Source organism: Merops nubicus, unplaced genomic scaffold (assembly GCF_000691845.1).
Source record: "Merops nubicus isolate BGI_N331 unplaced genomic scaffold, ASM69184v1 scaffold875, whole genome shotgun sequence".
In the NCBI taxonomy this organism is placed as follows: domain Eukaryota; kingdom Metazoa; phylum Chordata; class Aves; order Coraciiformes; family Meropidae; genus Merops; species Merops nubicus.
In genome coordinates, this window is record NW_008610127.1 from 145,825 (window position 1) to 168,353 (window position 22,529).

At 38.1% G+C, this 22,529-nt stretch overlaps 1 protein-coding gene across 1 annotated transcript in view; it reads right to left on the bottom strand.

The window, feature by feature from the left end:
• The window catches only part of LOC103773417 (utrophin-like), a gene marked incomplete at its 5' end in the record, with an annotated part of 260,165 nt that overhangs the window by 40,989 nt on the left and 196,647 nt on the right, over positions 1-22,529 (bottom strand). The window contains 4 exon segments of the mRNA XM_008940784.1: positions 5,191-5,276; positions 12,106-12,307; positions 19,062-19,136; positions 20,136-20,197. Of these exon segments, the coding sequence (XP_008939032.1) occupies positions 5,191-5,276; positions 12,106-12,307; positions 19,062-19,136; positions 20,136-20,197 (425 nt within the window).

A 22,529-nucleotide genomic window follows, 5' to 3' on the forward strand; every position in this document is an offset into this window, starting at 1 on the left:
CAGCATCTTCAGCACTCAGTGGGGAGAAAAAGCCCTACAGACAACGGCAGTGACAGGACTAGTTCTGCATGGCTGTGGGCTCATTTTGGCAATCCCAGATCCTGGCTAGCTTCTTCAGCTGTGACTGGGATGGTTTCCCAGCTTCTAAGAGACAGTTTAAAAAAGCTGATAGGATAAAAAAGCACCTGTTTTACTCTTCCTGGTTGCATCAGTCTACAGTGGAAACAGGCACTAAAAGAAGAACAATTCATTCACCACTGTAGCTGGGAGGAAGATGGAAGTAATCTCCTAAGCCCTAAAACTTCAGCTGATTGGGAGCTAATAAACAGAGGGAAAACGATGTGGCAGGAGAGGGAACAGGGAGAGTGATTACCTAGGGTCAATCCAAGTAGGCAATCAGCAAATGTATTTGAAGAGCTCAAACTCCTCCAAAACACTCCTCTTAAAATAAATGAATAAACTTCACACTGGCAGCTGTGCCACAACTGATGAGTGTCCAAGTGCAAGGGAGTTCATGGACAGTATCCTTTTTCCCCCATCCCTCAATGCCTTCAGTGTGACAGACAGGAGAAGCTCCTAAACTAAGGGTATGAAAAGCCAAAACATTCTTGCCACCTGGCCTACCTCCTTAAAATAACCCACAAGCTATTCCCTGGCAAAGGAGGCATGGTGAGAGTAGATCTCAAGTGGCAGACATATGGAAGAAGGGCTCATTTTAGCTCTGACAGGGAGCACCCAGAAACCATACTCGCACCAGTGGGAAAAGGGACCCTGTACATCACCCACCAGCAATGTGGGTGAATTTACTCTTGTAAATGCAGTTTGGCAATATGTACATACACATCATATGAGTTTACACAACAAAATACATTGACGTAAAGGTTAAGCTGGATAAGGGCCTCTACCCAAGAAGAACAGGAATGATGACTGATGAAGCAAAAGAAAAGACTGCTCAGCTCTGAGCCACAGGGAAAAAACAGAAGCAAGAAAAAATCAGTTTATCTTAAATTCAGCCTCACACCAACATTTTGAAGATGACAGCCAGGGGGACTCAGACTGTAACTTAGCTAGATCTCAAAAAATTATTTGTTATTGCACTGTTACAAATCGGATGCTCATTCTTTTTTCCCTTTTTTTTTTTAAACTATCAGAGTTACTTCCAACTAGTCTGAAAATTAACAGCATAAGCATAACAGTAAAAAAAAAAAAAAAAAAAAATCATGTTCCCAAGGATATTATACAACACTTGAAGATTGAACAGTTTCACATCTTATATTTTTCAAGTAGCCCTTCTTTTTCAACTCAAATCCTACTGGGTTTACATGTTAAATTATATGACACAAAATCTACAAATCTGCATACTAAATAAACCTCCATACATGTTTTCTGTTTCTACTGGCAGTCTGGGTTTTCTGTGTAAAAATGAGCCCAGGTAAGAGCAAAATGGACACAAATGTGCTCCTAGTCCTTACACAGGGCTGTGACTTCTCTCTGGCTGTAAAGCTGAAGAAATGGGAGGGAAGATCCAGCTCCTGCTGTCCCTCAAGATACCCACACTGAGCTATCATTTGTCTCCTGATTGCACGACTACACATAAAACCTGCTGTGAATAATCACACATGCAAATTAATATTTTTACTGTTGTAAACACGTGCTGATATGATTAAAATTCACCTTCCTAGAACATTTGAGACACTAAAATTGAGCAGTTAAAAATGTTTCATTTTTCCACAGTATTCAGAAGTCCTGTAATAATACACGAACAAGTGGTGGTAAAAAGAAACAGTGTTTGGTTTATTGTTCTCTGAGTATTTTGGAACTAAACCAGTATTATCTTTTGTCATGTGCATCCTTCTTTTTCTTTTCCTTTTTCCATTTTTTAAAGCTTCTATAGCCATGAACCAAGCAGTGGCATGGAAGTCTAAGCCCCACAGTGGAACGCTGTTATCAGTATCATTCATCTGCTAAAAGTGTATCCATCATGATTTTCATCAAAGTCAACTAACCCTTGCCCCCAAAATAACTAGAGTTAGGGAGGGCCTGGGATCATTTTCAATAGGTAGCTCACGTGTGGCTCACCTCCTCTAGGGAGAACAGAGACCATAACATGGGTGCAGCCAGACCAGGTCTCTGGACTCTCACCAGAAGAAAAGAAGCTCTGGACTATTTGCCTGACTAGTATAGATATAACCAGCTCAGAGCAACTCAGTTACATTTGCAGGTCCATTTTTATTCAAAGGAGCACCCAGGCATGTGCTTGGAGGTAAGCATGTCTTTAAATGTTTTAAAAAATAGGCATTCTTTAATTGAGGCTTCAATATTTCTTCTAAAGTAATTGGGACTCTTTTTAATTAAAGATCCATTCTCATGTCAACCCTGGAGTCTAGCATCTTAATAAGAAGCTTAATTAATTTGGAAAAAAAAAAAAAAGAAAGAAATTTCTCTGGCAAAACATTTTAAAAAAATGTGTCAAGTCAAAACATCCTAGCTATACTGGAAACGAATGTGACTAAAGGTCACATAATAAATAATTGAATATGAAAGATATTAACCTAGATAGAATAATTAAGATATTATATATAGAATTCTAGATAGAATAACAAATATATTGTTAAAATAATAAAAACAAGAATGAAAATTCTTATTTTTACTGAAAATATACGTGACTAAAGGTGGCTGTTAAAACCAAAAAGAAAAAGAAAAGAATAAGAGCTTATTTCCTCAAAAAAGGTAAGAAAGAAAGATGAAGGTCAGTGGTAAACTGTAATTATCGTCCCCTGTCAGTTTACCATATTAGTTCATAAACCAAATGTCTCATCAGCCCTAGAAATTAAGTTTCTTCAAATTAATCCCTGAAAGGCTGTTCTCTGGCATGGCTGAGGTAGAAAACAATGGAGCAGACAGTGTGGTTAAGAGTTTTACAGAAGAATGAAGGGTTCATCCAGAAGTGTTTAAAACAAGAAACTTGCCTATTTTACTACCAACTACTCTGAGAAGAGTATATCTCCCTAACACTACAAACTTTTTAAGGCATGGTCTGTACTCTGCTAAGGACTCCAACTGCAACCATACAATGACTGTGACACTCAGAAGGAGCCTGGGGTTGAGAATACCTCAGAAATGCTTAAAAGAAATACAGACCAAAGCAGAAGCAAATTGCAGGAGCTGGCCTGAGAAAGGTAAAAATCAGAAGGTAAGTAAAGCATATTAAGCACCCATGTTTGGAGGTACGGCTCCTCCTACCAAACGACTTAATTTCTTGAAAATACTTAGCATTTCCATTATGGTTTCCACTTGAACATCCAAAAGCTCAACAGGTACGACAAAATTTCTCCCAAACAGTAGATTAGTAGGGCGTGACAAAATCAAAACAAGCAAGAGAGCTTGCAGCAAAGATCAGTCTGTGACACAAATGGTGGCAGGGGACCCCAAAATGCTGACTGCAAAGTCACCTCAGGAACAACCACCAATACCTGAAATCATTACTTCCTTGCCTCTACAGCAAAATTTCTTTCAGATTGAAGAGTTTGGCTTTGTGACAATTTTATGGTTTGTAAGGACACTAAGGCTGAACAAATTTATCAAAGCCTGGCCCATTGATCAGAACAGGAGTTACCACAACAACAAAAAAAGATGCGTTTTCTGACTACTAATTCCCTGGTTTGAGAAGCCAAGTAGATATTTAAATTTTATTCAATGTATTTCAAAGATGTGTTTCAGGTTGAAGTTATGATCACTTGGCACAAAAGTCTCTTGAGATTCTTTCTGTGCTATTTTTTAAGGACTTTTCACAGCAATCTTCAGGAAAAAAATACTGTTAACATAGATTATGCAAATCTGCAGTCATCACCAGCTGCCTTTTGATTTTACTACCAGACACAAAACAACAACATAAAAATTAATCTCACCTAGTCATTTCCTTGTTCTGCTTTAGTGCCTGTATTTGGTAACTGTAAGTATACTAATTCATTACTGATAGCAATTTAATGTGAGTTTATTCCCAGGTTTGGTGTGTGTTTTGTTGTGTTGGTTTTTGTTTTGTTTGTTTGTTTGGTGTTTTAAACCACCTTTTGGTAGGGTTATCATTCTGTCATCCACCATCTAAACAACTCCTATACTTCACAGAAGCTTTTTATTTTACATCAAATGGCAGATTGCCCCCTGAATTGTCATTACTGAACCAAGATAAACCCACCAATCTCTTTTAGGTATGGACTAATTCACAAAGATGTCAAATGAGATAAGGAAACTAAAAAACTCAAAGCTTTTTACTCAAAGTATGTCATTCAGATGTCAAAATGTGCCCAAATGCATAAGATACTTGTACATTTGTTTGGTGTTAGTAACCAAGACTACCTACAAATGCTTCTAAGAAAGCATTTTAGAGCTCCAATGTTAAATGGCAAATAAAGTCCCTACACATTTTACAGGTGTTTCTGAAATTTGTCAAGGAACTACTGCAAAGAACAGCAATTTAAAGATGATGTGCACAATATACAACTGTCCATACTAGGATGCTCTTATATAGTGCTTAATCTCTTGGTTTCTATTTGTCGGGGGTCTTGTTACAAAGTAACTCAATTCTCTTCTGCTTCTGAAATTATTTTTATGAAATATGCTTATTCTCAGTATTTGTCAAGCTTGTGAGATTACTTAAATCAAAATAATTTAAACTTTCACTGTACAATTCTGGTAGGAAGAACATATACTGTACACTATTTTCAGAGTTTAGATTATCTTTCTCAACGACCATAAAATACAGCTGCTGGATTTTGATGTATTTCCTTGCTTTATCAGACATATCAATCTGTTCAAATCAATGCTGACTTGCTTGAGTGTTCCCTAAACAAAACACCCCCACACAAGAGAGAACAGAATCGTTCACAGAGAATACTTCTCTAGCTTCCACATGGCTACATTCTCCTTTGCTTTTTGGGAGTGCAATACTGTGCATTATTGACAATGCATAACTGACATCAATACTTTCCAGTTAGGATATAAATCCTACTTCCTCCATTGTCACTGATAATAATGAAAACAGTGATTCTATTTTACTTGCTCACAAGAAAACTAGCTTGCTCCAGGCAAGAGAAATCTTTTACCATAAATTTTGCTACAATGTAATGTGTGTTGTTATTGTACAGAACAATTATATAAAGTAAGCATTTTATAAAACACATTCTTCCTTACGTCTGTACTTCTCTTCCAGAAGGCCCTTAGAAAGAGACATCAACCCGATTTTCAAGGACTGCACTCGAATTTTTCCAGTTCGGCCACTGAAATTGTAGAGAGAAGAGAATTTAATACAGTTTACTTTTATTTCATTCCAACTCCAGTCTATTAAAAAATGCAGAGGCATTGGTGAGATCTACTTCAAATACACTTCAAATCTCAAAACAAATTAACACTACAAATCACATTAAGAATGCTTCCCTTACAAAAGCTCAGCTTGCCTTGTAAGTGGTTTACGTGTCAAAACAGTTCATGTTAATCTGAAAGGGCAAGTATTTAACTGTGTAAAGCTCTCAACATGATTTAGTAGTGTGATATACACAGAAAAAAAAAAAATACATGAGCACACTGCAGGGAAGCCTGTTACTCATTGTGAAACACGATGACTGCGAAATAAAAACAAGTTTTTATATCATGGTAATCCATTTATTTTTCCAGTTCATTTTTTTATTTCATGTTTTAAATGCTCTGATATACACAGAAAATAGGACATAAGGAGTCAACCACATGCATTACATGTGGAGCAGTCATTCTTTTTAAGCAGTATGACTTCAAGGTCATCTTGTCCAACGCGAAAAAAAGAGTGCCCAACCCCCCAAAAACACATATCAAACCTTAAAGCAACTTGAGACTAGATAAGTGGTTATCAAAGCAAGTGATTTTAAACCTGCAAGACAAACACTGTTCAAAAAGATACTAAAGCAATCAACCCAGGGTACATGGAAAAGGACAATTTTAAAGTTTAAAAGATCAGTGCAGAAACGTATTCTTAAAAGATTTGATTATTCTTCTTTCAAAGATCAAAAAACACAACACAATTTGTCTTTAGATGAGACAAAGCAAAAAAAAAAAAAAGGGCAAAATAGTAAACTCCACATATTATACACAATTCCTGCATTTAAGGTTAGCTGGGTCCTCCACCAGCAAGTAAGATAATACTGACGTTAATATCACCAAAAACATTACTTTGGTCCCTTCTGTCATGCAGAAGTGATGTATCATTTAATTACTTCTGGAGTGGTTATTAGATATCTCTTTCTGTCCTATCCATTCAACATATGCTTTCCTCTCTGATTTACTTCACAAATGTGACGAAGAAAAAATTATTAATTTACTCCTGGGCTTTCCATAAATTAGCTAAGCACCTTACAAATATTAATGCATTTGTCTTCAAAACCATCACCTAATCTAGTGAGAGTAGACAGCATTATGCTCTCCATTCCACAAGCTGGAACAGAGGTATAGAGAAATTATTGTAAAATTAATCAAAAACATACATTACTTTTACTGCCTACTTTGAAAATCAGAACCCAATTTTCCAGAATATTATAAAAGTGCCATCTATTTTATACATTCAAGCTTAGCTTCAAATTACCTCTTCCAGTCACAGACACTACATCATTCTGGCATACCTTAATGTGTAAATGGCACATTTTGCAACCTTGATAAAGTTCTTTCTCCATTCTTTCCTGTGTAGGGTTGTATGTGTTTTAACTTTGTGTTCCATGGAAAAAGCTGAACATTCATTTGGGTTTGATTTAACTCAGCACTGACTACAGCATTTGTTTATTAAAGGCTGACACTCAGAAAAACTTTGCAGCTAAAGGGTCAGGGTGCATATCTGGAGGCTTCAAATTTTTCCAGATTTCAGCACATTGCTACAGGGACTGTGAAAAACTTCCTTTGTACAAAAAACATTTTCTCAATAAATTATTAAAAAAAAAAAATACAAAGCCTGCAATACTACATTTTTCTAACTTATTTCCCTCAGCCTTTTTCTTGGACACAGCTAAATATTAGCACCTAAATCATATATACAATAAAAAGAATCACATCAAAAGCAAACAAACACCTCCCACCAAACTATAGACCTTGTAGCATTGACACTTCCAGTTCAATGGTTTGTTTGCTCAGCTTAATAGAGTCACAAAACCACTGAGGCTGGGAGGGGTCTCTAGAGATCAGCTAGACCAACACCCCTGCTCAGTCAGGTAAACAGGTTATCCTGGATCTTATCCAGTCAGGTTTTTAATATCTTCAAGGATGGAGACTCCACAGCTTCTCTGAGCAGCCCATGCCACTGTTTGGTCACTGTTCATATTAGGTTTAAGTGGAATTTCCTGTGTTTCAGTTTGTGCTCACTGCCTCTTGTCCTGTCATGGTGCATCACTGAGAAAAGCCTGGCTCCATTTCCTCTACAACTCCCACTGAGTATTTATGCACACTGCTAAGATCCCCCTGAAACTTCTTCTCTAGGTTGAAAAGTCCCAGCTCTCTCAACCTCTCCTGATACAGCAGAAACTCCAAGTCCCTGATAATCTTCGTCTTTTGTCCTGGGAAGCCCGGAACTGGACCCAGCACTCCAGATGTGTCTCACCAGTGCTGAGCAGATGGGAAATATCACCTCCCTCAGTCTGCTGGGGATGCTTTTACTAATGCAGAACCCAGAAACAATTCAACGTTTAAACCTGCCAAAACAGGCATAAAAAAAAAAAAATGCACATCACTTCCAGACGTGGTAGGAGAGCGTGTTGAAAACGCACTACAGAGAAGACTCATTTAGTGGGGAATCTGCCAACCAGATCATTTGGTCAGGGGCCTGGGATGGGACTACGCTGCACTGGTAGGGAGGCTGGATTGAAGTACATACAACTTGGTTGCATAGCTTGGACTCTTCATCCCAGCAGAGAGCAACCATTCAGTGGTTTCAGAGATCCACTACCACTGCAGAGAATATCAAAATGCTACTTTACATAAAAACTGATGACTTTCACTACTGTACAATAACACAAGCAAACAAGAAATAAAAAAGGGTACACTAGAGATGGCTGTAGTATCAGAGGAGAAAGGAAGAACACTTTTGTCATATAACTTACTACTGGAGATGCCGGAACTACAGGAGGAGAGGGGATGAAGAACAGGTAACACACGGATAATAGGACACAATCCCTGCCTTTTGAGTTCCCTTGCTAATCCTATAACAACTGAACTCCAATGGAACAACTACGATCCCAGCCTCACCACATCAGGCACAGGCTGTGTGGAGCACGTGGGAAGCCTATAACACAGTTTAGCATTTACTCAGCCACCGGAAGCTCTGAGCTGCAAAACTGCTAAATCCTAAACCTAACATTTCTGTTTCTGCTCAGACACTTAGGAAATTCAATTCCAGACATCAAGGCACGGTTAAAATTACCTGAAGTTATCTATAAATATCTGATAATATCTGCTAATTATCTGAAATTATCATCTGTAGTCAAGACAGAGGCCTGTGACACCTGTAAATTATAAATGTACTAATCAGGACAAATCCAATATTAAATTGTTGAATATAAGCACATGAAACTACTGTTTACCAACAATGTTTTACAGGCATTCTGTATCACTGTGATTATACAGATAGACATGCTATATAAGCATTTTACCTAAGTATGTGAACAATATAAATGCCAAAAGAGCAGTGATGGGCACAGCTGCACACAGGAGTCAGCCATGTAACAAACAGCTGCCCATTGTAGGTCAAGATTAAGTGTAAGAGATTGCAAACAAGAATGCACAATAAGGATGACAGACAAAACAATAGAAAACAAGATATACAATATCAAGTCCAGAGGAATCCTATGTCTCCTGGGGATGGGAGGCAAAAGCATAAAACCATCAGGCACTAGCAACGAAAACTGGAGAATAAGAAGATGAGCCCACTTCAGCTCAGATTTCTCTTGTCAAAGAGCTCTTAAGGCTAGTCAACACAGACTGAGGGCTATCAAAGGTGCTAGCTATCAGTTACCTACATAACCCAGCAACAGAAGACAGCCTGTTAGATCGTTGAAGGTCCCCACAGATGCCTCTCCTTGATCAGACACAGAGAACTCGCCAGGAGCGCATTTTCCTGCCCCACAGAGGGTCACGTCCTTCCCCTGGTGCACTTCTCACTCCTATCACAGCCTGCTAAGCTGCTCCCACAGAGTCCTCTAGGAATCAAGACAGCTATCATCCACACAAGGAATGACTCTGAAGTGCATTCAGAAAATTACCATCAAAACCAGGGCATAAAGGTAAGGCTGACTGAACAGGTCCTCACCCTTCTCATTCCTCAGTAGTTCAGATTTTGCTGAAATTAATATGCTGGGAAAACCTGGGATATTAACTCAGCCTGGTGTTAGAATTTGTCAGGTGTATGAGTGCAACTACAAATAACAGTTTTAACGCTTCAGAGGAAGACTGGGACATAAGAGAATGGTCATGAAAGACAGCTTTGATCATATGGAAGATGTTAGCTAAGTGCCATTCCACAGACACCCTTCCTAATGCTAATACTAACGTGCCAATGAAATTCAGCTTAAAATAAGGTATTATCAAAAGCATCCTAACATCAGGAAATCAAGAAAAAAAAAAATCATGAAAATTTAAAAGTTGAAATACATGAATACAGATAAATACAGCAAGGTATCAAAAACAGTGGATGTAAAAGTTTCTTTAAGGGTCATTCTGATTGAGAAAGTGGCCCAGAATTAGTACATGTATTCTATATTATGTATGATAGACTTTAAAATATCTGGAACAACTCATTTCAAAGGGTTTTAAGCTACTTCATTAGTACTGAAAGCTGCCAGTCCATTTCACAAAAAAGACATTTGGAGATTTTAGGAAATTTGATGGTATATTGTTCAGAACAACAACCACTAGCTATTGCTTTTGGATGATTTAAACCAAGGCCTGGCCAAATGATTTCATAGAGCAAAAAATTTCCTTCACAGCTCTCATTGCAAAGTGTTTAATTTAATAAAATAAAGCCAAATACAAAACTGATATCTGGACTATGCAAAACAAAAATAATACTTAAAAAAACAACAAACAAAAAAACCCCACAACAATAAAACAAGTACCTGGAGTAAGTTAAATGAGGAACTTTAAGTCTGGAAAATGTTTTATAGGGCAGATGTTGTTTCCTGGAACAACCTCTGAGTGACTGAAGGAGTAAAAGTCACCTAGAAAATTTAATGTTTCTCTCCTCTACTTAGCTAGAGGAATGAATCATTCCTGATGTGTCAGAAAATACCAGAACACAACAGACTTTTTATAAAAATATATTGGTTCTTTTTAAGGGCCAAAGACATCTGTAGGTAAGTCTGAAGAATACTCATTTTGCTGTCAATGTGTGAATCAGTAATTAAATCTCAGGTTAATAGCATGCAACTAGCAGATGCTTTCTGAAGGCAGTTTAATGGTTTGAAACATTGTAGATGTATAACACCAAAGCAATAAACAATGGAAATGCCAAGACACAAATTAGTTCTTTCCTAAAGGCCAATTTACAAAACAAAACCCGCTTTAAAATTGGTGCCTGTTCTTTCAGCATTTTTTTTTTTCTGGAGTGGATTTGAGAGGGGAGCAAGGAAACACACTATAAAATGTAATTTTACCTCAGAAAATCTTTATCCTCTATATTTTTTCGAAGTCTGCCTAATATTAAAGTCTTTCATCAGCTTTAAGAATTATCTACACTAAAGATTTCAACATAATTAAGGGGAAATGGGACCAAGAGGAAATGTTATTGAAAGAAAGGTTTGTTGATTACTATGTTCATTTTTAGATATGAACAGATTAAATAACTGAGTTCTAGCTGAAATCAGGAAGCAAAGCTGAAGAAAATAAAATGAATTTCTGATCAATCTGAAAAAAAATCTCAACCCAACTAGTAGCTACAAAAATTCTGACATTATTAAGTCTCTTATTCTAAATAACTAATAACATTTAATTTAAGCAACCCACTTGACCTACTGCTCTATTTGCAAATGATGTGTTTATTCACCCACAATACAGAACTCTGCAAAATAAAAATAATTGCAAGAAGTCGTCCCAGTCATTACTTGCTGGGCTCTCCAATTTTCCATCAGTAATGACGAGGAATCCATCTAACAGAAATGTCACAATATTAAACAGCAATATTCAATTGCCAAAGCATAATAGGTCATCAAGGCATAAATAATGAATGATCATATCTACTTTGTTCCCTCCTTCCCTCTCTCTTACCACAATAATAAAACCAAAAATAAAGTAAAATATCCACAAAGTATAGGACTACTGGCATATAATCCTCTGGGGGGAAAAAAGTCAAAAGCTATGAACTTCTAGAATTTGGCACTGGTTATGCGAGTGAACATAGTGAAGGTAATGCATACATCAACAAGTGACACCTTTCTTTGCAAAGCCTAAGAATTTCTAACATTATTTGAGAAATACTTTTGCTCTTTCCATCTTCACGTGGGGAAGAGGGAAAGAAATCTGATAACCAGCCTCATGTAGCTTATAAATTCTGATTTGTAATGCTGAACTAAAGGACATATTCAGTTAGACACACTGAAGCAACAACCCCATGTATTCAGCTCCAGAGGAGTCCTGAAATGCCTTTGCTCTAGCAATATAAGGAGAAACATCATAGGGAATGAAGGACCTGATGGAAACCAAGTCTTTTCCCAGATTTTACTACAGAAGGGAGGCGATAATAGTGACCACCACCAACAAAAATGTGCAACAAACTCATAACTCAGAAGCACAACTAAACAAAACAAAACTGACTGTAAGTCATGAAGGCTGACATAATGCAAGGCAGGGCAAAGGGGTCAGAGTTTGACACTCAGCAGAAGAAAGCACTGTCTGGGGGCTCAGAAAGAACTGCCCAAAACCAGTAGGGGCTGCTGCAGTGGACTATTTCATGTCCTCATATTCAGTGCTCTCACTGGAAAGAGCTGGTGTGAATTTAAAGAAACTCACAAGTTTATTTAAAAACTTCCCAGTTCTGTCTCCATGGCTTATGCTTTGTTAACACTAATTTCCTGGGGTACACACTGTGAATAAAGACTTGTTACTTACCTATCATATACATTGAGTAGCCAGTTAAGACACATGTCTACACAGAGAGGAACATTCACCATATCCTTGTGTTTCTCCTCAAGTCCACTGTAGATGGTAGTGAGACAGCTGATCACATCCTGGACACCAATAAGTTGGTCATTTTGACTCAATTTGTGCTGTTTAAAAACTTCACTTGTTGTGTTCAGGTCCAACAGGTCCACTGTTATCAAAAGGTGATTAAAAATAAAAATAGAGAGAAAAGGTGTGAGCACAGATGCCTGAGCATGACATTCACAATACTTGTTCATGTGCATACCATAGCAAACATTGCAATTAGCCAAGAAGTAGCTTTTATTTAGTAACATCATAATGAAAAATTGTTCTCCGTGAAAAGTCGACAGTATTTTGGTACCATAGATTTAAAAAACCAGAATCAACAAGAACACCATAATGACCCTGCACAGCTCAGAAGAACATTTAAAAAGCCTATGAAGTAGTCTGTGTAATTAGATGATCCTAATTTCAGATATACACATACTGGGACTCCATTATGCTTAGAGGATTCTTCATATTTACCATAAAGCAGAATCCCATTAAATGACTATAACTTTCAATTAGATATAAAGCAAAGCAAATTCTTAGGTAGTAATGTTTTCTCAAATGCAGTAGGAATGGAGTGAGGCCTGATAACTGAACAGCATTTGCTAAATCAGGGCTAGAAAGAAAGCAGGGAGAGGGACACAGAGAAATTATTTATTGTAGTCTTCCAGAACACTAAATAATATGCTTTCATGAAAAATATTTTCATTTCCTTTATTACAGGATTCTTTCTATAAGCAGCTACAGATATCCTATAGGTGAAAAGGATTTTGCTCCCAAAACATGATTGTGAAAATGTGGGTTTTTCTTGGTGAAAACAAAAAGCTGTCAATGAGACCTTCTAATTCTTTTTGCAAAACCAAGTGGAACAATATATTAGTATGCCTGCCACAGTGTGTGCAATATGGAGTTGAAGTCTTTTCCAAGCTCATACAGAGCTATTTCTGGAGAACCAGTAACACATTTACACTATAAATGTCATCTCTCAAAGGAACTGAAACATGAGAATCTCAGACATGCTGTCAATTGCTCTGCACTGATAATGTTAAATAAGGACCCCAGATGGGCAGTTTGTGCAACTCAGGTAAGTCTAGCTTGGGCTGGAAAATCAGTACAGCAGAAAAAAACAAGGAGCAAGACAACACTAACAACTCACTAAGAGCAATTCTGTCAAGAACTCAACAATTACCCACCAAAAGTCAGGTTATGGGTCAAAGGAAGGTTAAATTCCCAATCCCTTCTCCCTGACCTACCTTTCCTCACATCACTATAAAATAAGAAACTACCACACAGTCCTTGCTCTTCCTCTCCTTCAATGATACTGGTACATTCTACTCTACAGGATCAGACTTACAGGGGTTTTACATTTGCTTGTTTTTTATTTTCTTTTATTCTTTTTTTTTTTTTTAACATCATCTTGGACTTGCAAACAAATGTCAGCCATGCATTTACCAAACAGGCAGACTGCTAATTGCAGCAAAACACCTTTCCACTAGTTTGACCTGAGGTAGCTGAAGTATTAGGCAGTAAACTGCATCATAATCATAGAATCTTAGAATGGCTTAGGTTGGAAGGGACCCTAGAGATCATCTAATCCAACCTCCCTGCCATGGGCATCTGCTATAGTAGCTGGAAAATATGTCATACACTGGAAAAGGCTCACAGGCATCTTTAAAAACAAAACAAAACCAACCCCCTCTCACATCACAACACAACAGACTATTCTTCTGAGGGGTGAAAGGGAGGGGGTGAAGCCATGTGAAAAACTGTAATGTGATCCAATCACATAAGTATTGCACTCAGAAGAGATGGCTACTTTTCATGGTCTTCCTTCATGTCCTACAGGGGGGGAAAAATAAAGCTCAAAATGATTTCAACTAATGAAAACATGAAATGCCAGAATGCCAGAAAGTTGTACCCTTTGGGCTTGGCTTAATAGAACCATCCCTGCACTGAAAACAGCAATTCATCAGCTATTAGAGTAAGCCTGCTAACTTCATGCTTTGGTCTGCAGACATTAAGTTCTCAAATTCATGTTCTCAAATTCTGCCAGAAGATTCTAAAGGGAATTGGGAGAGGTGCTTTCAGTATTTTCATATTAAAAGGAAACTCTGCTGCTGTACTAATGGAAATGAAGCAAAACTTGCACTTTTGGATGACACCATTTGTGGAGAATAACCAGAAGAAATTCCATCTCTGCTTACTTCAGCACTCACCTGGCTGAATGAACTCTGGGTACAGGAAGTTATGTTGTTATGGTAAAGTCTACCCACTGGCAGAGCCCCTGGATTGGGCTAAGGTAAAGAGGGGTTATTTTCTCATTACATTTCCATTTTTGAAAGTTTTAAAATAAGCTGTTTTTATACAGATGGGTAAAAGCTAACGTAAGACTCGCATGCCTTTGCTGGCAGGAAGCCTACCGTAGACAGCTTTTAGTGCCTTTTTGCAGGACCATTCTACATCTGCTCAAATGTACTCAACAACCAGTCCTGCTGTTAACCAACAAATGGACACAATGGTAAATTTTTTCCTTTCTGCAGTGAGGAGATTTTCCCAAAGGAAAACTATGAACAGAAAGCACGTCATTCAGCACGGTTCAGGCAGCTGTGAGTGACTGACTCAGGAGCAAGTAATGACAGGCAGCTGCTAATGGCACATCTGAGGCTGCTGTAACCCCAGAGAAAATAGGCAGGCATTGCTAGAGAACTTTTGTGTCAGAAAGACCCTGTGAATGACAGCAGCTCCTGCAAAAGACTGCATGGCTGAGGGAAGTCAACATGGTGCTTCGTTTTAGTCTGGTGCGCCTTAATGTTTGCTCCTTAGCCTTGTGCAGTTGATATTCTTATTAGCATTCTTAAATTTTAAATCACATAGAAGAGCTCAGTGACAGAATTCTGAATATATGTGGTGGGTTCGTTCCCTTTTTCCCTTCCAGTACTACACTTCAGTATCTGGGGCAACATAATTTCTTGAAAATTAACTAAACTATGTTGCATGAGAATAAAATATGATAATCAGGGACTGGTGCTGTATAACTGCCCAGTACAGCTGCAACACAGGATACTCTCTCCAGCCCCATTCTTCTTCTGCTACAGTGGGAAAGTGCTCTGGGTACATCTGCCCCACAATCTCAAACAGAGAAGCTAAGAATTTGTTTTTTCCCAACCTGCAACCTTTCTCAGCTTCCTTCAAAATAAATACATGTACATACCTACACACATACTAGTCTCTGCAGGAATCTACCTTCTAAAAAAACAGAACAAGATTAAACATGACTCTACTTTGCTGCTTCTAAAGGAGGGTGGAGGGTATGAGCTGGAATAACTTCTCCAGAACCATGAATTTTTGACACTTAGCAAGACCAAAGGCTCAGAAGAGAGACTTGACATCACCTAAGTTTTCCAAAGTACAGTTCTCAAATTACATGCTCTTGAACCTGCTTGTGTAGCACCAATACTGTGTTACCTACCAGTCCTCACTGCAAAGTCAAAATCGATTAGGTGCAAGTGAGTTTAAGCATCCTGCTCCAGCGGTGTCCTTGGAGTTCTCACCAAAAAAGCCTTTGCAGTTATAGGCACACTGTGGCTGTGACAGAGATCTGTCACGCTTTACAGTTTACAATGATCTCATTTTCTAGGATTTGTTCTGACGACTTTTTTTTTTTTATTTTTTCCTTAGCACATAAGCTTTTCTGAAGCATTCTGTATCTGAACACCTTTAAAAACTACCCATGGTTAAAATTACAGGAAATACAATGGAAGACTAAAGTAACTCAGACCAGAGAATGAATGGCATGGGCACAGAAGGTGATCCTTTCCTTACATTAAAACAAAACAACCAACAAATACAAGTCAGGAAAAATTTCTAGACAGGGCTTAACCACCCTCCCCTTCTTCAAAGAGGAGCTGCTAGCACATGCTGCATTTTGGTGATCTCACAAGCCATTCATGGGATGGAATCAGGCTGAGAATTATCACAGTATGAGGGAATTTGACCTGTTCCCTGGCAAGAAATAATCAGCTAAGCAAACAATGACAAAAGAAACAGCAGTGATTAAGGTGAAGGTGGTCTCAAAATTGTGCCAAATCATAACAAGCTCCTGTTCAGAGAGAGAAAATTCTTGAAGCATGTAGCTTTGTGGATATTCTGCAACGTCTTTCTTAGCCAAATACATGTATGTAATAAAAGACAGAGTTTTTTGGCTGTTGCTTCCTCCCATGAGGCAGACAGATAGAGCAAGCAAACAGCTTCATAAATAATGAAGTAGATTTGATCCATTTTAGTCCTGGCTCTTTCAAATGGGAATATTCTCTTCTTACTCCTTTCACATCCCTCCCTTGAAACTGAGACAATGCTCACCTTGATAGGAGAGCACTTCTGAAATCTGTGAATGAGGAGAGCTAACCATTGCAGTTATTACAGAAATTGATGTATTTTGCAGTAAAAGCAAGAGCAGGAAGAGTATGTTCTTCCTCAGAAGAAGCTTATTAGAAGTAATGAAAGTGAAGCTCATTCTATACAGGTCACTAGACAGACTGTATGCCTGTCACAAATAGGTAGCGTGATTAGCATCCATCATGCACTGTCAGGTTTTTGACTTTCCCCTGGGGAACAGCACACACAAGAAGAATTTTACTTTGCTTTCTGGCTTCTTGCTTTGCTTTTGGTTTGTAGGTAAATGTTGATACATACTTTAAACGCTGCTCACTGATAAGCAGAAAGCTCATGATGTGCTTTAGTCTTGCTGGGAGATGAATCTAGAGCCTTTGGTGGGACCATATCTCTTGCACAGAGAAGCTCTAGGCTATGCCAAAGCAATACAGTTTTTCTTTCAATACTATCAGACAATCTTTTAAAGGATGGCTTCTGATTTTTCCTAAAGGTAAGATCTTGAACTCAAGATCTCGAACTTGATTTGAAATTCTGTGAGAAGCCAGCACGGCACACGAAGGAGTGGTGAGCCTGTGCTGCCACACAGATGCACTCCAGCTTTCTGGCATAGCTAGCTACCATTCCAGTCACAGCTTCATCTGGTGTAATACATATCTCAAGCCCAGCCAAGAATCTACCACCAAGATCAGACTGCTCTCTTCTAGGCTTGAAGGAAAACTAACCACCTGGAGGGTGGGAAGGGACCCTACATTGTGCAACTCCTTCCTTGCTTGCATCTTTAGGATGGCCTTGTCCTTGTGTTCCTACTCAGACTGCAGTACTAGACATCCTTCAGGGCTGAAAACTCCTTCCACAGCAAGGAGTCCTGAATTCAACTATGAAAGTAATGCTGTACAACATTTTTACACCAGCTGTTGCCAAGACTTTTCGAAATGGCAAAGATCTGTGACCTTCACACACATCCACAACGCCAAAATTCTCCTTCCAAAATTATCCACATCCCTTTTCTCTTTCCTGCTTCACCCTATTTTCTTTCCAGTAGATGTGTTTTTTTACATACTTTCTTCTTCATTTTCATTCGTAGTTCTAATAATTTTTAAAATTCATATTTTCACCATCTCTACAGTAAAATTTTTTGGCACTCCTTTTTGTACACCTTAATCTCCCCACCTGTATGTTTCAGCTAGTTTCTTCCACACATCTTTCTGCTTTCTCACAAAATCTCACTTCCTTCTAAGCTTGTTGCCCTTTCAATTATCTTCCTTGTCTTCATGTCTTGCCGCTCTTTATACTGTAAACCATTTCTGTATTATGTTAGACTATTAGTTCAATCCCATTTCTCTAAAATAAACATTGAGCAGTAACAAGCTAGCTCAGCTCCCCCAAGAAAGTACCATCTTTTTTTTTTTTCTCATCCTGATTCTCAAGGGCAATGCAGAAATACTAGTGGCAGGAAGACTCCAAAGAGTTCTCTGAGTTTGTTTTGCACAGGAGACTCAGGCAAGAACTGCTAAACTTTGAACATAGTAGTCATGCAACTTGCTACTGTGTTAAACCATTATTGTGATATAACATGAAAAGCTTTTTTAAATACCTAGCAGATATATAACAGAAAACTGGAGATACAAACATGAACTATGGAAATGAAATCATTTAGACAGCTGAGCCTACTCAGTAGACACCTATCCTTTCCGACTGACAAAATCTATGTTCTTTTCAGAGTGGACTGTGGATGAATTATTAGACTGCTTAAGAACAGAGAATTGCCAACACAAGTCTGGGCAGAATATTCAATGTGCATATTAAACGCAATGTTATTTCCTGTCTAAATGTAAGACCCTTCCCCACAACCCCAACATATCTATACATACTATTACTGCTAATAATAGCAGTTTGTTTGGTCTTATGAGCTTTTTGTGATTAAAATGTACAGCAATACCAACTACTTATAAACAGCTATACAGATCTGTATAGTTTCCCCTCACACTTTGAGCATCCTGAACTGGTCTTTAACTGGAACTCAAAAAGCAAGAAATTCTCTTTGAGACAAAGGCATATTTTTGAAGTTGTATCTAGCACCAGCAAATACTTGTAAAAAGAGGAAGAGAACCCTCTATAATATAATTAAACGCCTGAGTTTTTGTCAAAGGTCAGGATTTTAGTACTCATTTCTCACTGGTTTGTATCAGCCTCTATCAGGAACAGTGTGCAATAATCAAGAGGTCAAATATTTTCCTATCACATCTCAAAGTAGTCTTAGTGGGCATACCACTTCAACCTACTTGCTGTACCCCTTTTTTCATTATTTTATTTTACTTAATTATGGTGCTTACTATTGGTAATTCCTCCTGCCATCCTGTTGATTGACTATCTGTCAAGGATGTATGTGGTCCCTTGACAAACATTAATGTTGTTAGACTTAAGCTGACCCTTCCTTCCCCAAACATTGTAGAGAAACAATTTGTCTCAAAGGCCAAACTCACAGCACAGTGCTTTCTGCAGTCTTCGGATTTTGATGGCCGTACGGTAGGCAGAGAAGCGTACGTTGTTCAAGTCAGCTGAAAAAGCAGAACAGAAATATGAGGAGCCCTAAAAATAGAGTCTGTAATTTCCCTTTACATACAAATTTTCACATTCTGGGAGGAGTCTGATATGCCTTCTCTTCTCTGCAATGAATTAGTAGTATATCTCAGAACAAATAAACCGAGATGTTGGGACCTCAGTCCAATCCATCTGCAGGGAAAGCCTCCCAACTTCAACAGTTCAGGGCCTTCAGAGACTGGAACACCAGAAAACCTGACTCACACATACATATAAAAACCAGACTTTTATATACACATTATGCAGTTAAGTAGTTACTAGACAAGTGCCGAAATACACTGCGTTTCTTGAATAATATACAACTCTGTCAGAAAAAAAAACAAAAAAAAACAAAAACAAAAAAAACCCAGAGCCAGCAAAGGTCCCAGTAACAGAGAAAAAAAGGTTTTTAAAGCTATAATTTCCATGCCATGACTTTGTAAACAGTGCTTCAAAAAGGACAGTCAGAGGCTCATAAGCACTGTTTCAGAAACATGGGTATAGTAGCATTTTCCCTCATTTAACAGTATTTTACTCTTTTGCTCCTTAGAAAGGGAGATTTCACAGTAAATGTAGATGTTAACGGTACACACTGAACTAGTTGCACCGTAATACAGTTTAGCCTTTAGTGAAAGCAGAGCTGCTCTGATTTACTACAAAAATTAGTTCCCTGCAGAGCAGCATCCTGCTTTAAAGACGCAGATAGTCTGCATCATTGGATAATCCTTCGTGGTTTTAAAAGAAATAAAGAACATACCACATTAAAGCACAGTCAGAGCATATCGCTCAGAATATTGCTGCAAGGCAACACACATGATGTAATCTAGGCAGGAGGTAGCATGCAAATTGTCTCATCGCAAAGTGGGAAATGCTCTCTTACACAGTTTGTGGCAACTCTGACGTGGTCAGCACACAAAGGCAGCTTTTACTCATGGAATGAACATCACAGAACGGTTTATTTTAAGAAATGCACTCACCCAAGGACTGGAATAGATCAGTCATTTTAGGATGATCCCAACAGGTTGTCTGTGTCTCATGACTACAAAGGAATGAGGTAATCAAAGTTTCAGGCAGCACACATATATATTACCAAAGAACAAAAACCCAAAGATGTTCTGACTTTCTGTGTTTAAGTGGCAAGGAATGCCTGAACTCTTTAATTAAAATGCAAGACCTGTGCCACTCAGCTCCTTGAGTTTTTAATCACAAAGTTAGACAGACAATAACCTACCCATACTGAACAATATTTACTTTAGATTCTAAACGTGACTATATCAGTTGAATTCTGATCCTGCAGCTAAGAGGCACACTAATACAGTAAAAATTTCCTCCTGCTATAGCACAACAAAAATATTTGTATAAAAACTTTGAAAATAAAAAGCATTGAGATTGTATTTCAAAGTTCATTGTATATGTGAACACACGTATCAGAACATAAATGATTTTAAGCTTTACCTGTGACACATTTAATGGAAAGTCTGATCACTGTTCACGTAATCAGCAGTTATATTCATTTAGGGACTGTGTTCTACACTAGTATACAGAACAGAGATTCAACAGGCAGCATCACTTAACCCACCACAATGGAATAAAAGGTCCCTGCCCCAAAGACAGAGCAGAGACACGACAGGTACCACAAAGGGGAGCCAGGCTTTGAACAAAGTGCTGAGGTCCATTCTCTACATTACCCTTCCAGATACACTAGTGGAAACTGCATGCACTGTGTCTCTGCATAGGGCATATGATCCCCACTTTACATTTCATACACCAGCATGACCTTTCCAGCTTTGAATCTGGTCTCAGTCTCCACAGTCAGCTTCTGCTGTCATTATGAACTCTCTGCTATGGGTCTTATTTGGACATCTGGCACCATCGTAATTTTGTGAGATGTTTCTCATGGAAGCCCATAGGCAAAATATGTAGTTCCTGTTAATACAGCAGGTACAAATCTTCTATTCTTTGTGATTATTCCCTAGTAGACAACTGAAAGCCCTGCAGATGATTACATTTAAACAAGAAAGATTTATATAACATGCAACAAAACATCTGTTGGACCTTGACTGACTTTGAAACACTACACTACACCCTCTCCAATGAAGTACATCTTTAGATCTCAACACATTTTTCCTGACTTGAAACTTTTATTTGTTTCACAGTTTGGTATCACATGAATTGCATTCACTTTTCAAATTCCAAATGAGGTGGCCAAGGCTCTCAAGGATATACTAAACTCCAAAGCTAAGGCATATCAGTGTCTAAATAAGTGTTTTTGCAGTTTCTAGAAAGACACCTTTAAAAGAGCACTATGTTTATCCTTGTCCAGAAAGGTCATTTCAAAAACAAGTAGCTTGACAATTATTTCCCTGGAAGAGGCACACCAATAAATCATCATGAAGCCAACAATGACAAAAAAAGGTATCTGGGTTTGGTGCTGTGCCAAGGGAAAGGCAATTGACTGTCCAGCATTCTCAAAAACCCTAGTATAAAAAAAACCCTGCAGTATATTAGAAAGAAGGACATACACACTTTCAGAAAATATAATGGTTCATACTGATCCACCTATTTAATAATCTCCAAACTAGTCCTGAAGCTGCCAAATTTCTGGACTAACACGTTAAGCAGGATACCATCATTGTCTCGTTCACTATTTAGAATTGATTTCTGTTGAAAAAGTCCTAAGGAAATTTCTTCACCTCAACTTCCCTGACCAAGAACCCTGTGCACCGCTCCCCCCACTGCCCACACCCAAGGCCCTCAACAAACACAAACCCATAAACAAACCAAAATACAAAAACAAACAAATAAACAAACAAAAAACTGGTGATTTCACTATCAACATCCTAAGTGAAATGGATTTGTTAAGATTTTCTGAGAACATACACTTAGCTACAACATCTTCAAACTTCTAGGATAAAATTCTAGGATAAAATTATGGAGGCAACAGTGCCGTGACAGAAACTTTAAATATATGTGTATACAAAGATACATTTTACTCTATTTCAAATGCTGAAATATTAGTGCAAAAACTGCACATAAACAACATGCAATTTAGCTGAGTCAATCCTGTTTACTGCCTTAGAAACTATAATGTCTTAAAGGTCTTTTCCAGTTGAAATGATTCTATGTGAAAATTATCCGTTATGGTAAGAATTTTGCAGAATTGCAGCCTTTATTTCTCAGTTCACTATTTTCTGATGTTAAAAAAATTGTTTCCATGAAGAAATCTATTTCCTTCTTGTCGGGTACTGCAAGAATTTCACCTGGGACGTGCACAAATGCAAAGGTTTTTAGCAGCATATCTCTCTACACAAACAATAACAGATCAATAGCAGGGGCTGATTTGAAACTCTTCTCTTGCAATACATTCCTAC